This window comes from Gouania willdenowi, chromosome 17 (genome assembly GCF_900634775.1).
Source record: "Gouania willdenowi chromosome 17, fGouWil2.1, whole genome shotgun sequence".
NCBI classification, from domain to species: domain Eukaryota; kingdom Metazoa; phylum Chordata; class Actinopteri; order Blenniiformes; family Gobiesocidae; genus Gouania; species Gouania willdenowi.
In genome coordinates this window covers 13,700,118-13,718,577 of record NC_041060.1, presented here as the reverse complement: position 1 = coordinate 13,718,577, position 18,460 = coordinate 13,700,118, and the positions used below count along the sequence as shown (strand labels likewise).

The 18,460-nt window shown below is 36.4% G+C and overlaps 1 protein-coding gene across 2 annotated transcripts in view; it reads left to right on the top strand.

Annotated features, from left to right (window-relative positions):
* Positions 1-18,460, top strand: part of LOC114478770 (cAMP-specific 3',5'-cyclic phosphodiesterase 4B-like) — a 62,141-nt gene that overhangs the window by 25,390 nt on the left and 18,291 nt on the right. For both annotated transcript variants that reach the window (XM_028472027.1, XM_028472028.1), the window contains 4 exons: positions 1,308-1,502; positions 1,601-1,637; positions 2,026-2,096; positions 2,644-2,693. In XM_028472027.1, coding sequence (XP_028327828.1) covers positions 1,308-1,502; positions 1,601-1,637; positions 2,026-2,096; positions 2,644-2,693 — 353 coding nt within the window. The remainder of the gene's footprint in view (positions 1-1,307; positions 1,503-1,600; positions 1,638-2,025; positions 2,097-2,643; positions 2,694-18,460) is intronic.

The following is an 18,460-nucleotide window of genomic DNA, read 5'->3' as shown; positions in this document are numbered from 1 at the left end:
GTCAATATTTTGACCATGTAACACTGTAACTAGGTACCGGTAAATTATTTGATGCGATTGCTTTATGCCTTTTGTCTAATCTCTGAAAGTTCTGATATGTTTCTATTCTGTATAGCAGCTGTTTTAGATATTAACCCTGACATTTGGCCAAATTGTAGGTTGTATTGTATTGCAGTTTTTCTCAAATGGGGGTACGCGATAGTCACTACCGGGGTACTTGAGAGAGAGAGAGGAAAATTAACAAATGAAAGCATTGAGAATTTGTGTTTTTATAATGTTTGTTTTTTGTTAAAAATGATAATCAAACTAAATATCACAAAACGACAACATGAACAAAAAAGTAAGCGAAAAATATACTGAGTAATAAAAAGAACAGACAAACGACAACGAAATACACAAAATGACACCAAAAACATACAATTTGACACAAAATGATTAGAAATTATCTTGATTTGAACATGAACTGAGAATATAAGGGTCAGTTTTTGTCCCACATCAGGAGGGAGATGATGATAAATGATAAAGAAAAAAAAAATAGAAATACCTATTTTCAGGAGGCACTAAACACTGTTTCGTTCCACTTATTTTCTAAATGAGATTCTTAAAGATGTGTGCTATCACTCATTCATTCTACCATTATGCTATGAAATAAGAAAAAGGTGGTACTTGAGCTTAAAAAGGTTTGAGAACGACGTTTTATTGGACACTAAGATCAATCCCATACAAACCATGCAGAAGTAATGACCTTTATTCAATACATTCACCTTTTTGCTGTCAGGGAGCTTTGCTTATCTGCTCTCCTGCTATGTTGACTCGCTCAGTATATTAAAATATTTATAAAAAATATATAATTAATTGTTCTTAAAGTACAAGTACATAGCAGTTATATAGTTCCTGAGGTCTAAAGATAGAAAGCTGAGCTGTGTCGTGTCTTCTTGTTTCTTCTTAGGGCAAGAAGACAAAAACCAGAACTGCAGATTGCAATAAAACAGACCTCAGTTGCTCTGATCAGCCCAGCATTCTTAATAAACGAGAACAATGATTTGTTTTTAGACCACCATGGATGAATGGATAAATAATCATTTTATGCTTTAAGCTGCTATCTATCTATCCCATTCCATTTACAGTCATGTTTCACTCATCAATAATTATTGAGTAAATGGCTTGGCTGAGTGTTGACCACATACAGAATTGACTGTAGTTCAAAACTAATGGATTTGCAATTATTTTTTTTGATTTTCAAGGTTTTTTTAACAATAGAATAGTTTACACGGATGTACTTTGTTTGCTTTATCTTTTTCTTTCAGTTTTGAAGGAGAAAATGGTCCTTCATTCTGCTGTAGTCCACCAGACCTCCAGGCATCGCCAGGTTCAGGCCTGGTTCTTCACCCCAATGCTGCCAGCCACGGCCAGCGGCGAGAGTCCTTCCTTTACCGCTCCGACAGCGACTACGAGTTATCGCCCAAGTCTTTGTCCCGAAATTCATCAATCGTTGGAGAATTGTGAGTAGTATTCATCATCATCATCATCATCATCATCATCATCTGCTAGTCTCTGTTTGTGGATAACTGGTACTCTTTTTAATTTCCTCCCATTTCAGGCATGGGGAGGACTTGATTGTGACTCCATTTGCTCAGGTAGGAGTTGCACTCAATTCAATAAATCTGCTTTAAAGTGCTTTGAAGTCAGGGTAATGGCTGAATAAAACGCAATTTACCCTGAGGGCTTTTAGTTAGGCAGTCCCTGATTGATCCATGAGCAGATTTGAATGTTTAATCTGCCTCCTGGTGGAACAAAGTAGTTATAACAAGATACACATTTGTACAAATCAAGAAAATGCCTCTAAATAGTGTCTTTGTGGATACACAAATTCTATATATATATTAATACTTTTTTGTGTATATATTTTGGAAATAAATAGTCTGGAAATAAATGTTGCTGTTGTGCATAAAGTTACTGTAAATTGTTTCTAGATTTTTTTCCTTACTCTAATTTATTGTCTTCCATTATTGTCATTTTTTTTAGGTCCTAGCCAGCCTTCGAACAGTCAGGAATAACTTCACCACCCTGACAAATGTCCAGTGTGTATCAAATAGGTAATATATTTCATTTTACTTGTAGCAACACGACAGATGATCTATCAGCGATAATACCTTGAATATTATGAGATTATTTATTTAGTGAATGATTGGTTGGTTTGTTTATTCCCTTGTTTGCATTAGTTAAAACATGACATGACTTAAAATGAAATAAAATGGTAAAATAGTAAAATAAACACTAGGGGGTGCTAGACCATCAAGGAACCTGGGACCGTCTAAAGGAGTCCTGGACGTGAGAACATTTTTGACAAGAAAGACTGTGACTATATCTTCAATGTACGGTAGATGAAGACTATTTTCATTAATAAATACAGCCACTGGATCAGAGGCTGCAGCTGCTTCAAGTTAACCAGCAGTGTACTCAGTCATCATAACCTCTAATAGAAGGGCCAGTGTAAACTCAGCATGGATTTTTTAAGCTGAGGGAATAGTTTGTGCAGTTTACTGTAACAAACACGGCAGCTGCAACACATCTGCACTGAGGAATATAGGCCTCTGCCTTTGTTTTTCAGGGCTCTGATTTACACTTTCTGATCTGTTACAGAAGGTCTCCTGCTGCAAACCAGCCCTGTGTCACCAAAGTCTGTTTATCAGGTAAGCACTGACAAAAAGAGTCAGAACACAGTGAAATGCTGGAAACACTCCCACTAATATTTAGCATTTTTTAATGAGGCAAAATACCTTAAGTTTCTTCAGTTTTCTTAAAAACCACAAACCTTTGAGTGTTTTTTGCAGGATTTGGCAATGATTGCAAGGGGTGGGGGTTGCTGATGACACAAAACTTTCAATCTGGTTTAACTTTTTTTTAAACATTTGATTATCTGTAGCGACCCCTGAAGGGAACAGCTAAAAGGAAGTAAAGAAGATCCCGATATGCTAGCTAATAGGGGTGTGCGTTGCCATGAATCTGACAATACGATTTGCATGTCACGATGCGATATATCCCGATACTAAGCAATACAATATACATTGCGATTTATCGCAATGTACAACAGATTCTGATTCTGTTAAGTTAAAATAAAAAAAAATAAAAAGTGACCACATACATCTCTAAAAGTGCCCAGTATGTTTTATGAAAATAAAGTTCAACTTCCAGGCTGTAATACATTGAGGAGTGAAGTAGTTTAACATGTGGTTCACTGTCACTAGTGACCAGGTGTTTACAAGCTATGCATATGTTAGCGCAATTAAAAAAATTTATGCTAAAAAACATGACTAAAAAAAATTATTTGAACATTTTTTGGATTGATACAATAATTGCGCTGTGAAATATTGCGATATATCACCAAATCGAGTTTTTTCTTACACTCTTAGTAGCTAACTGAGTTTCTTTAGTTCTGATTATTGAACTATTGTAAATATAAAGTCTGTTGGCTGAGCCCAGTCCTGGCTAAGGCTGTGTAGTTTCGGGACCGCACATTTTTAATCACTCCAGATTAAATAGGTATCAAAACATTAAGATATTTGTTGTATTACATATTTTATGAGGCAATGGTTAGGTGTTTCATTCCGTCATTAAAAAAGACACTTGATCAAATTTAAACCAACGGACAGGGGATAGGAGGCTGTATGGATAGTGGTTGGCCAAAGGTGGAGCTTTGCAAGCGCTCAAAAGCCAAGTCTACTAAAAGAAAACGTGGCTGATATATATTGAACTATAGTAATCAATCAGCATCCTCCAACCTGAGATCTGTATTCATTATAGACTTCCAGATGTAATGCTTGCACTAAAAGGGAAAGATTAGTTACATTTTTAAGCATCTTTAGTTGAGAAAAATACTAAGTGCTTTACAACTAAATTGAAAGACTCAAAGTACAATGGATAAAAGCACTCAGAGAGCACAAACATCCAGCAAACGCTAAATACCCTCTTTGCCAGTTATTGGCATTATTGTCATCTGGATCAGTGATCGTTATCTTGATAGAATGATCATTCACACTTTAAAGGCATGGAAGATAATTCTAACCCCTTTAATAAGGATACTGTAGGTTCAATGGACAATTTGCATCCGATTCCAATAGAACTCTAACTCTCTTGGAAATTCGCCAGTGATGAGAGATGGGGATTTTCCATTTTTGAAACTGATCCAGAATCACTGTATTGATCTGGATTTCCTCCAAAGTTTAATGGAATTTTTCATGATGTAAGGTAGGGGTGTGTACTGCCTGGCATCTGGCGATACGATTCATATCCTAATACATGTCATGATGCGATATATCCCGATATTAATGTTTGAGACGAATATTGTGATTATTGTATTTATGTATGAAATATATTTTATTGACATATTTTAACATGTCATGTGCCAACAACTTAAAATAACATACAATCTGCCTGTGGCTTTTAAGCCAACTTTGACTTTAGTGCAACTTAACTGAGGTATTTGCCTAGAAAAACAAATAAATGCAGAAAGTTAGTACTTTCTTTTTAGATTTAAAAAAAAAAAAAAAACACACAAGCAGGTCAACATGCCGTGGTTTCAGCGCACTTCTCTGTGCAGTTACAATGTCTCCTGCAGTGGAAAAGACTTTCCTGGTTAAATAAAGGTAAAAAAAATAATAATGCTCTCTCAAATAAAGTTGAATTGACTTGTTTACTAATAAATTAAGTTTTATTTCAAATTAAAGCAACAAAGAAGGAGTGGGTGTATCACTCATGTTTGGCAAGAGTTGTTCTCAGGATCTGTCACCAACAGTGTGACGTGTTTGCCTCAAGTTATATCAAGTCTGTTTGGGGAATTTCCTACTTAGGAAGTTGTGTAAAGCTGTCAACATTTATCATTTAAGATGACATTCAAAAGAACGATAAACACTGGTGACGTGCATTTGCTGTTAGGTAAGTATGGGGTGCCAATTGTAAAGTTGCACATGCTCAAATAAACGGCCACATTTAGCAACAATCCACATTTAAAAAATGTATGTGAATTTTTGTGCGTTACTTTTGACCAGATTTGCAGCAATATTTGTGAAATTTCTCGTAAAAATATGTCAATGTTAAATCTAAATGTTAAATGTAAATCTTAAATGTTAAATCTAAACGTTGAATCTAATTTATCATTTATTTTGGTACTTCCGGTGAATTTGCATATGAGCTTTATATTTATTTTCACCCGTGACATTTAGATTTAACATTAAACATTTACATTTTGATTTATATTTACCATTTAACAATTAGATTTAACGTTTAAGATTTACATTAAATATTAAATCTACATGTTATAAGTTATAAGTTAGATTTCAGATTTACATTTAACATTTAGATTTAAGATTTGCATTTAACATTATTTTGACAAATATTGCTGTAAATCTGATGAAAAGTAACATAGAAAAATGTACATCAATTTTTTAAGCGTGGTTTGTTGCTGTTTATTTTAGAATGCGCAACGTTACAATAGGCGCCCCATAGATATGACCCAGACACACGCGGAAGTTGGTTTAGATTGTCTCAATGTCGAACTGTTGTTTCCCCTGCTTTTTTTCCCATGCTTTTGTCTTTTTTTTTCTTTTTTTTTTTTAAATAACAGTCTTTTAGTAAGGAGGCATTTCTATAGATTCACACAACAGGATGATGGCACAAAACTGCACATTGGTTATTTAACTAATGTGTGGAGGACTATTAGAATAAATGTTTTGCTTTAAAATCAAGCTGTGAAGTAATCCTTCACAGCTCTGCCAGTTGAAAGAAAAGGGGAGGAGGAAGGTGGAGGAAGCGGTTCCTGCTGCACTGGTTCTTCCAGCCCCATTGACGTCAGCGTAAACTCCACATGGGTGCTCCCTACTTCCGATCAGCACAGATGGCTTGCGAGGAGTGTCCTGCAGCAGGAAAAAATACAAGACCAAAATCTTATTGTCTTCCTCCTCCACACTTCTCACAAACCTTGACCTTCACCGAGCAAACAGTTGACAACCGACACTCTCTCTCAAATTCTTTACCTTCCATCGTGATGCATTGAGGAGATAGAGAAAGAAAAATAAGCAGGATTAAGCTTTAATTTGTTAAACTTTTACACCTCCCCCCTTCAAGGTACATCGTTGACGATCGTCATCAACTTCCCAAACGCATTCAAATAACTTTGTGTACACCTGCCAGCAAATAATGGGGATTGTTGATGTGGAGAAAAAGAATACAACAATTAACAATATTAATGGTGCGGGATGCCCTCACATCCTGCCTTCTGCTGCCTTTCTGTCTTGTTGCTATGACCGGAAACGGAGAACAGATTTTTCCTGTTTTTGCATCTGGTTTCTGTGAGACAATATCCCCAGGGAAAAAGATACTGCCTGTGTCTGTCTGACCATGAGCGGAGTGTATAGCGTGGGGTAATATCGGAGATAAATCCAAGGAAACCACGTCAAGACGAGGATGGAAAATGAAGTGTTTGGACACAATGATGGCTTCAAGCTGCCAGAGCCGAGGCGAGTGGAGTGAGATTACAAAGAGGTCAAAATAAATCAAACAAGGAAAAAAAAAGCTGCTGGAGCATGAACACCGTCAGCGGGTGAGAGGGCACAAGAAGGAGAAAAATTGACAGCAGGGGTTTTTGCCAGAGCTGAGGGCGAAGTGCGTCACTGTACGTTGTTTATTTTATTCAAAGTCTCACTGTTTTAACTGGAGGGGATTGTTGCGTAGAGTTTATACCTCACAGGCCTCAGCACACGTAGTCCCGTGAGCTTGAAGAACAACAGAAGGCCTCCTCTTCCCCTGCTAGGCCAGCTTTTAGGCTTTACTCCATATGAATATCTGATGAAGAGCACTTCTAAGAAAAATGCTTGATTGTGACATCCAGGGTTAGAGTAAAATAAATTTTTCAGTTACAATTACGTTTTCAATTACTATTACAGTTACCAGCATTTTTTCCAATTACAATTAAATTCCAGTAATTTTTTTATCCTCAGAAAGTCAATTACAAATACGTTCTCAATTACTAAAGTTCAATTACAATTAATCACAATTACTGATCCTGAAATAAATAACTTAAAAAAAGTTAACCTTCCTCTTGTGTTAGCTTTCTATTAGCATCTCTTATGATAACGGGTCCTAAATCAGCTGTAAAATACACTTAAAACAAATATCTATCATCTATTTTTTTTCCTTTCTATTGGTTACCTTGTTAGGCTTACTAATCATTGAAAATAAAAGTTTTAATATTTTTGGTGTGGGCATCTGAGCCTTTTTTGTGTCCGTATACCCCTCGATTTATTATTTTCAATTGGTAAAATGTGGGAAAGCTTGATATGAAACATATTTTAATAATTGTTACCTACATATATGTAGAACTGTACATATAACTGATATTGCTCTTCAGTTTTGCGTTAAAATAACTAACATTTTTTTAGTATTTTCATGGCAATCACAAAGTCAATCATCTAAACTCAATTACAATTTATTTATGATTACGACAGCAACAGAAATTTTTTAATTACAATTATAACTTTGCCATAGTTATAATTAATTATCAACTATGTGATTACAATTATAATTGACCTCAACCCAGGTGACGTCGATTAACGTCAAACAAGACAAGGACTGATGATTCATTTGTAATGGTTACCACTTGAGTAGGCTGAACTATTGTCACAGATGGTAGAGACTCTCGGTCAGGCATAGGCAACTAGCATGTGAAAATGTTTCTTCCAAAAAGTGTCGTTCAAGTTTAAAGGAACTTGCAGCCCAACATAATACAGAAAATAACTAAAAAAAACACGTAGTGACACCAAATGCACAATATGTCAACAAAGGTACACAACTAAAGTGCACGAAGATTCCAAATATAAAAAAATTTTTCATAAATCATACAAAATGATATCAAAGACACACAAAACAACAACTTAAACACAAAAAATGGTTACAAACACACAAAACAACAACACATACAAAATTACTACAGAAAAATACCAACAGAATTACACTGAACAACAGGAAAATACACACACCTATAAAAAAAAACAGAGGACGACTCCAAAAATGCACAAATATTGAGATGACAGAAAAATACACACAATGACAACAAGAACACACAAAATAACAAAAACGTACATGACTTAAAATACACACTGGTTGAAAAGTTAAAAAACACAGAATATGACTAAACTCACAAAACAAAATACAGCAAATAAACAAACCCTTTGGTTTTTCCTGTATTGATGCTCATATTGTTAATTATTCTAAAAAGATTTTTGTGCCCCAAAGTTGCCCATCCTTGCTCCATCAATCCTTTCTTTCTTTTTTAAATAAGAACTTTAATATAAAAAGAGAGGGCAGTGTAACACCTAGGTGAGGGGGAAGGGAAGGGGAAGTCAAGGTAGGAAATGGAAAGAAGTGACTGCTTTAAAGTGATAGTGAGATGTGATAGTTGTATATTGTGCTTATTGTGATGTGAATTCAGCCAGTCTGGTGACAAGTGTGGGGCTCAAGTATAATAGTGGTGGCAGTGACTAGAGGGAAGGAGTAAGTGGTTATACCTAAAACTGGTTTTTGGGAACTGTGTTAAGCCAAGTACGAGTTTATCCCAAAGCCCAAGACATGCATCCATGACCAAAGTTTGTGCAAGATTCGCTTTTGTGAACCCAGGCGCCACCCCGGGTTCGAAGAGGCCCCCACACACACACACACTCGAGAAAGCCCCAAGGGGCGAGAGCCCAGTGCACCCCGCCACCGATCCCAACCCCCACCCACACCCCAGCACATGTAACCCTTTCCCATCTGACTGTACTTCTGAAATTAATCTTAAAAAAATGTCCTGACTGATGTGCAAAAGCCCACCAGCCAAAAAAGGAAGAAGCTTTTGTTCAGCTTTTGCTTTGACTGTGAAAACACTTAGATTTAATGACTTATATTCTATGAAATTAAATACAATTTCCCACAATTCCTCTCCATTGTAGTTGTTAGCATATAACTCTCCTATTCATTTTAGTATTAAAAAAGTTTCCTGTTCAATCTACTACCATTGCTGTTTTCTATTAGTTTTACAGTATTATATTCATGAGAAATGAAGAGATTAACTTTTTGGTGTGAAATTCTGGTTTTGCATTTCTGAATTGGTGAACAACCCAATGGGAAGAATTTGTTAGCTGCTCAGATTTATTTTGTCAAATGTTCAATGACTCTTTTTACCTTGTTTATGGATTTATTGAATCATTTGTATCATTTACGTTGAAACTATACAGTCACCTGACTTTACTTAGTGTGGCTCGACCTTAAATGATCAACACAGTTTTAATGAAAGTGACATCTAATGGTTTAGTTATGCTGACAGGAAAAGTTAGTTTTATTGCCTGCATTAGTTTGGTTCATAGGGAGATGTTGTCATTTAAAATGACTAAAATTCAATTGGCCAGGGCTCTTCAATCTTAAAGCTTTTTTTATGAAAGTTATAAACAGGATTGAAATAATGTTATAATCTAAAACAGCTGTTTAAAAATCTTAAATGCTAATTTGAACCAAACAATTTGACATGATAATAAGACACAAAGTAACTACTGTATTCTGCATCAGCTCTCACAGACACATATTTCAAAGCTAGTTGTGTACTAGATGTGCTGTTTTTTTTTTTAATTATTGAAAAAAGTTGATATATTTATTACAGGGTTCCCGTGGATCCTTAAAAAGTCTTAAAAGGCATTAAATACATGAATCTAAAAATAAGGCCTTAATTGTCATTAAAATGTCTGAAATCAACACATACGTATGATTTTATAATTGTAAATAGTTTATAGATTTTTGGATATTTTTGTAGCCATCTTGTGTGTTTTTGGAATGATTATGATTATTTTTGTCTAATTTTTTGTGTGTATTTTGCTATAATTTTTGTGTGTTTACTTTGGAGGAGGGCAGTTGCACATCTGCACTACACACTGGAAAAAAGTACCTAACCCTATGTAATTGATCTAACTTTTTTATTTTTAAAAGTTACAGAATATAAAAGCGATAGCATAAATCTCTGGAGCATTCTGAATTTTTGATAGCTTATTTGTCAAAATCGGACAAAAGGTGTAGGAGGAGTTAATGCAGACGGAAGAAAACATTTATTACAATAGTGAGGATGCAGGAAGCATCCTCACTAATAAATCTTGCTTTTTGTCCAAATAAAAACTGCAAAAAACAACTGTAGTTTTTTTGTTTAATAATTGTAAATTAACCTGCTTTGCATCGATGTTGCAGTTGAACACACACTGAAAGCATAAAAAAATCTAACCATTGCACTACAGCCACCGTCGCGATCCACAACAGTAGTCCGTTTCACGTTTTCCAGGCACATGGTCGTGCAGAGAGAATCCTGTGGCTGAAAGTGTGCAGCCTGGTTAAGTATTTGAATTATGTCATTGACGTCAGCACAGTCATAAAGCTGACTTTGGCCCATCCCTCAAGCTGTCCTGTGCCAACACAGCTCCATGGTGCATTGTGAGCGAGCTGTCAAACAGGCTCTTATGGGGAATTTGTATAGTTGTGTGTTTGAAGATGCTTAGTTGAATAGCTGGGTTGATTATACTGCAGTGGTAAACAATGAAAAGAGGTTGGTTTCGAGGTTGGACTAGCTGTAAATGTCTATCACACCACAGATGTTTCATAATAAGTCAGAGCCTATTGTTTGTAAGACACGGTTCAGCGTCATTGTCAGAATTACACATAGAGCTTCATTGTTTACCCACTAAAGTAATTTAAAAATGACCAATGGGTTTTGGTCAGTAAGTAAGTTTTCACAGGCTAATTGTCTTGAGATCCACCATTACCTTGTATTAACAAGCTATTCCCAAATCAAAGCCATTTTTTCAAATTTCCTGATATTTGTTTTAAAAAGATGTTTGCCAAAATGTCAAGAAACAATAAGTATTTTAGAAAAAAAAATTTTCAGGAGTTGGATATAAATTAATAAAAATGTTTAATCAAAACGAAAGAAAGGTATACAAAAAACTAACATTTCTCTAGATGTACATAACCAAATAAAATGTTCTAATAAAATATTTTGCCTCAGTAAATGCCTGTAAACTATGTTTTATTAAGGTATGATTTAAAAAATAAAATATTTTATTTTTATTAGATTTGTATTATTATTATTAATAATAATAATGCATTCATAGCTGCTTTACAGAATACAGAAAATAAAGAAATAACAAAAAAAGTAAAAGAAAGGATATTAACATTATGAATAAAATAAAATGTTTGTGTTAAACAAGCTTTGAGGCCTTTTTTTCAATAGAAAATAAACCCATTGCTTGAATAGGATACTGTAAGCTAAAGAGTGTGATCTTTTTGTAAACACTTATAATGAAAACTATCATGCTCGTAAATCTGTCATCAAAGCAGCTTAATCTCTTCTTTCATCAGCCACCGTGTGGGTGAGGAAAAATGTATTGCTCTTTCATCTTCTCAGGTTTAGTCTTCGTTTACCTGTTTATTAACTTTTGCCTGACTTTGAAACTGGACAACAAAGAATTACAACCAGCTATTTTTTATAACCTAATGTGAAAAAATAATGTGAGTTTTGAAAATAGTCACATGCCTGATTGTTAAGTTAGGAATGCTGCCCGAAACAAAGATCACAGATTAAACTGTTTTTTCTGTGCCATAGATTACAGATATGAAGTCATTAAATGACATTTTGTTTGTCCTACACGTGTACTCAGGTTAAGCTTCAGCTGTATAAACTTCTATTGCAATCAGATGAACGTGTAGAGGGTTTTTTTCATCCCCTGTACAATGCAGGATAGTTAATCTGTACAACATTTGTTTTACCAAAGGCTTGTTGAGATGCAAACTTTATTGGCAGTGGCTATCCGTGTGATTGCCTTATCAATATACCGACATTCTATCTGTACGCAGCGCCCCTATTTGGCCTGTTTAGGTCATGTGATAGGTCAGTCATTGGCCAGTTTAGGTTGCGTGACTAAGACTAACCCTAACCCTAAAAATGGCTCCAATATTGGGTTATACCCGAAACCTAAGACACTACGTACGTGTACTTCGGTAACCGTACCAATAGCACCAGGGGTGGTCCGTACAACAACCGTATAAATAGACACTTTCAACTTTATTTGCGTTGATGACTGATTCTTCTGTCTAAACACAATGTGCAATGCAGTTTAAACAACAGTATGCATATGTAACAATAAAAAAATGGCTTTTATTCTAATTCTAAGATGAGAATGGTGTGTACTGTTTGCATACCAGAAAGATTAGGGGGTCTATTCCTCCGTCTGGACTTAAGCGTTTTTTTGTGCGCCTGCAGTTACGTGCTTCTTCCCTACTCATATTCTCCAGTCCAGGCTTCTGACACGCCCACCACGCGTAAGAGCAAAATTACGTAGTCTGTGAATGAAGGCGGGCTGAAGGAAAGGTCATTTTTTTTTTGGGATGTTTAGAAATCATGGAACATGGAGTTTTCCCAATGCTTGTAAATGTCATTGAAATCTGTGATAATGATAAAGTTCACTTTTATTTTGAAATGCCTTCATTGATAAACAATATAACAGGTTGATTTGATCAGATCATTGATCAGATTAATGCAGGAGGATCGGCCGCATTCTTTTGTCCGAGTCACAGTTAAAATCTCTTTCCTTGATCATCATCATCATCATCATCGCTGTAAAAGTGACCGAGTTAGATGTGCTGGAGTTATGAGGAAATAACCCAGTGTCATGTATTGAGAGCGCATTGTACTGAGATTGTATATGCGGATATACAGTATGCGCATGCGCGCACTACTGGAAAATTATTTTTTGCTAAACAAAATAGTTCATTTTTGTTTATTTTTGTTTTCAAAGTGAACTGATGTGTGTTTTATTTCTTTATTGAATTAGGTTAGGGTTAGGATTATAATCTCACTACGGAGGTAAACTCTGACCTGACACTGGCCGCAGAGTGTCCTGTTTTAATCTAGAGGGTTGTTTGCAGTGAAACAGAACTATTGGCTTCCATAATACGCAGTTTTATAATATATAAATATATAAATTATTTAAAGCAACCTGAGCTGAGCTTCATTAAAATATGTGTGGGAACAATTTGTGTTCCATCCTTATCTGCATATGACAGCTTGTTTCACTCAAACTGTGGATCAAACTGTGACTTTACGTTGAACATAGTATGAAAATAGTTGAATCACTGTGACCAACGTGTACAGAAGTCTGCGTCTGTCACAGTTTTAATGAATCGCACAGCAGCAGCTGAGTGATCACAGCTGCTGCTGCGTGACGAGTTTGTGTGGCTTCAAATGTAACTAAGTCCATATTTCTAGTGCAATATAATGTTTCACCTTATTGGGGCGCTGCACTTATTCCAGGGTTAGAACCGCGTAAGAGGAAAATGACTTATGCACACTGGAGAATGCGCGTAAAGCCAGATTTGAATGGGAACACCCACATTTCAGGGCCGCTCCAGAGTGCGTACAGTAACTGGGATGAAGGCGCACAGCGACTGACTTAAGTACAGGGAGAGAATAGCACACAGCCAAAAACAGTGCTGCTGGACGGCTTTTTGGACATAAGCGCATGGGAGAATAAAGCCCTAGATAATTACCACCATTATTCACCGGCATGTCACATTAGTTTGAATAGAAGTGATTTTACTCATTAGTCATTGAGTCTAAGTTGTCTCAAAAGTCAAATAGTATTAAAAAGCTGAAGCATATGTTAAGCAGCTGACACATGCGGCCCTGGTGTGTATGAACTTCTTAATAAATCAGTGCTGGCCTGAATCAACTTTTGCCTTTCAGTATAGCTCCAATTCTTAGTGGCATGGATTCAACACACTTCTTTCTCCATGTTGACATTACACAGCTGCTGCACATTTATTATTTGCACATCTGTGTTGCAAATTAATTGTTCTTCTACATCCCAAAGATACTCTATTTGTTTGAGATTTTGCAACTGTGGGGGCCAAACCCCTCTAAGATGTTTTGAGTTTAGTGAGCATTGTCTGTCTGATAGGAGCCATTAGAAAACTGGTACATTGTGTTCATTCTTTTGTCGAGACATGGTCAGTGACATCTTAGACTTTATATTCTAGTTCATTTTGCCTTCTCTTTTAAATAATATGTTAAGGTTTTATTACTTAGACAACTTTTTACAGCAAATTTACTTGAAGTAAAATCTTAAAGTAAACTTAAATCTCCTGACATGTTTCGACTGCCAACTGTCAGTCTTCCTCAGATGGCCATCGATATAAGCGACATCAACAGAGATAAAGGAACATTTTACCCTCCCACACCTTGGACTCTCTTCTCCAAAGACCGTCGGGCGACAGGGGGCTGACCAGCCTGAGAGAACTCTCACAATTTTCTCACCAGGAAAAACTCATTAAAGGTGCAGTCTGCAACTCTTTTTTTGTCATATTTGCTAAAGCTGTCACTATGTAAGAACAGCTTTACATGAAACTAGTAGTTTGTGTGAAAAAACAGGATCACCGAGCCCCCCCTGCTGCTCCTGCAGCCTTTGGCAGATTGCCAGAATGCACCGCGACCGAGCAAAAAGAACCAATCAGAGCCAGGATTGTGTTTGATGGGCTGTCCGACAGCTGTTGCTCACAGGCCCCGCCCCTTTCCCGGAGCTAGAGCGCCGTCTTTTTTACTGTGTATGGTCTGGAGGAGTAGAACGTGGAATTGGTGACTTTTCTGCTTGAAAGGTAAATACTGCTGCTTGATTTACATTATCAATCAATCAATCAATCAATCTTTTATTTGTATAGCGCCAAATCATAACCAATGGTATCTCAAGACACTTTACAGTAGAGCAGTCGTAAGGACAAACTCTTCATTTTATGGATACACACATATGCATATATACGTATATACACATACATATGTATCCCACACCCAACATGAATTCATTATGTTTGATTTGTAATTGTTACACTAGAACTTTGTAGTCCATGTGTTCATGTGCGCGCAGCAGCCACCGTGTGGCTCCTGTAAGTGATGCTGAGTTGTTGCTGCTGCTGAGGTATGTGCACATTGAGAGAGAGAGAGAAGCACTGCAGTAATATGCTTTTAACAGAGCATGTTATATTAATGTGATGTTGCTGTCGGACTAACGTTCGCTTGTTAGCTCCTCTGAGGGAGGGACTTTGGAAAGTTTGGAGGCAGGGAAAGAGAGCAGCGGGTAGGGAGGGGGAGAGAGGGATCTGAAATTTGCGGACTGCACCTTTAAGGACACATCAGTAGATGCCTCTGAGGAAGACTGTCAGTTGGCAGTCGAAACATGTCAAGAGATTAAAGTAAATTCCCTGAAAAAAGTTGTCTGAATAAATGAAACCATAACATATTATACTTAACATTTGTGGTTTTCTTTATTTTATGTGCTTGTGATCCCTTACATTTTTAGTCACCTCGCAAGTGGATGATAGATTGATTTAAAAGAGCATGGGTCAGGTTTGGACAGATATTTAGAACTGGTGTTTGGGTTCGGTCACATAGTGTCGTTTGCACGCAGCATTTTTCTTTTCCTGCTGCAGCAGCCTTAGCCCTGAAGAATGCAGCTTTAACTGTAACAGTGAGAGCAGGATTCACGGTGCAGGGAGAATGGAGCAGAGGGCTATTATAAAGGAATACACAATTGAAACATTCCTCTTTCTGCACAATAATATTGATTATCCTTATCTTTGATACATGGATTATGTAAATAGATCTGCTGGGTCTGTTGCATCCATTGCGTCCCTGTTTGTGTTTCACTTTCTCTTGTTTCCCGTGCGCTGATCTGATGTTGACATTAACAGTTGTTTGTTTTATTGGTAAGCACCGATTTTATCAACAAACGTAAATATGTCATTTCTTTGAGAAAAAAATGAGGTTTTCTCTGTTGGGTTGGACTCGGATAAGAAAATGTGGCCCGATCCACACTACAACTGTGACAGGGTTATTTATTTACTCGCTGTTCATGCGACTGTATACTGCAAGACCTGTGCACATGCCTCTGCATACATGTGTGGAACAAAGCAGCAGTTAGTCCACTGTGCTTGTCTTCTTTCAGTCTCCAAGCCATCTTCTTCTTCTTCTTGATTTCCGGCATAATAGACTCTGCTCCAAGCCGTCGAGAACATGCACCAGCATCATTTAACGTCACCGTCATTTGACATCACGTCCACAGAACTGCGGGAAGTTTGTACCCAGAACTGCAGTACAAAATGTATCACACAATCTGTTCAAGGCAATAGGGAGCAATGTGTGTGGGCTCATTCTCTTTGGTTTGGAGCGCTTTATTAACCATTAGCATTAAAAGACTTCAAATTAATGTTTATTTTTTCACAAATCCTGCCCTATGCTCTTTTAATGTCTGGTTACACAACAGCATCTGCAACACTTGCTCTAAGTAAGTTGAACTAATTTTTAACCATATTTTAAGGATTCAACATAGTGCATCTTCAATGTCTCTTCTTAGAAACATCAAGTCTTGTATTTTAACATTTTGTGTATTTAAGAGTTGGTATTAAAAAGGCCACTCTTCCAGTTTTTCTTCCCACTTGTCACTCATCGGGAAAATCTTGCTTCACGGATATTTTTGTTTGTTTTTTGTGCTTCGGCTCACAAGCTGTACTTTCACCGAAATTATGACCTAAGTTTTCACTTAATATTTCCTTCTTGTTTTTCATAACTAATTTGTTTTCAAAGTTGATCTGAATAACTCACGAGCTCTGATGTAAGAGATGAGACTGTCCAGATGGGGAGGGAGACGAGTTTGCTTTGGAACACAGAGAGGGGCAGTGTGAGGTGGATGTAAGAGGAAGGTGTCTTGGCAGGAGCAGAGGTTTTGGTCCTTGGCCTGATCGCTGCTTGCAGTTGATACTCTCACAGAAGCTGGTTTGTGACCCTACCCAGGAGAGAGATAGAGGGAAAAGTCTGGGCGGAGGGAGGAGAAGCAGAGGGGTCTGTCTGCACACTGAGCTCTGTTGTACTCGTTGCAGCCTTCAGCATATGGGCAAAGCATTAGAACTCACAAAAAAAAAATCACCCACTGAAAAAACAAACTGGAAAAGTACCTCACACTATGTCTGGGATCAGCTTTTTCAGACTTAAAGTGCGTCACGCCATCGTGGACTAGTGACATTGTGAAATGTCAGCTTATTTAGCGCCTTACGATTGCCCAAAAGTTCAGCATGCCATGTGTCATAGACCGTTAAAATGTTCATTACTTCTTATTATATTTGAGAGGACTTGACAGTTGGTTATTAATAAAGATTGTCTTTTTGAGGGGAAAGTACATCAAATAGAAGTTAAAAACCTATCGTGCAGGAGCCACTAGAACGCCTTAATGCTTCCCATCTGCAAGTCTACATGCAACTTTTTATTAGCTTAACTTTCTAGACTGAGTCAGTGATTAAGTTGCCAGATTCAAAATGACCTTTGTCTGGATCAAACACATTTTTTTTTTTCAATTTAATTATTGCTGTATTGAAATGTCAAAAGGCTCTTTATATCCATGCTGGCCTTAAAAGAGGCAGGATGTGGTTACACCTTTTTGCCAGTGTATTTTGCCTTTTTGGCTTGAGACAACCACACATCAGTGTCAGTTTCATTGGCTGGCTGCTGCTGGTGTAGGTAATGATGATTATTATTGTTAGCCGACTGTTGATTTTATTCAGGGTTTTTTTCTCTATTTTTCTTTTATTTAATAAAAGGTGTTTCCTATATGCCCACATATACATTTATGTGTCCTTACGTTGATTAATGAGGGAAACTAAAGTAAATATTAGGCAGGACGATATATCAACAACATATCGCAATAGTAACATCACAAGATGAGACTTAAACAAAATCTACACAACCTACTACACACTAGATAGTTATATATAGATCATTATATAGATTTATATAGTTATATAGATAGATACATATATTTTTTATTCCTATTAAGTTGAAAACATCATTCCCAGAGTATGGAATATACCTCCTTACTTATAACTCCTCACTTTAACCTGACAGCTTTCTGATTCTTTTATCTATCTGTATTATATTTGTAAATTTGTATTATTATTATTATTTGTATCTGATAAAATTTGTTTTACTGTAATGTATACACTTGTATTTAATCCTTATTTATTTAACAGTTTTTTACTTAATTATATACATTTTCTTTACTTTTACTTAATTATATACAAGTTTATTCTTTTCATTTCTAAAAAAATTTCGAGCATCTGTGACAAAAGTAATTTACCCCAAGGATAAATAAAGAAGAAATCTGATTCTGAATTGTGTCCAGAGTTAAAGCTGAATAAACTGCAATTATTTATTTATATTTTTTTTCATTATCGCAAGCCCATTTTCATCCACCCTTAGTAAATATCCTGTAGTCTGGTTTAAAAAAATCTGATTTTATAGTTTATAATAAGCCACTGGTATCAATTATTTCAGTGAAAACCGGAAACTGCCAATCCA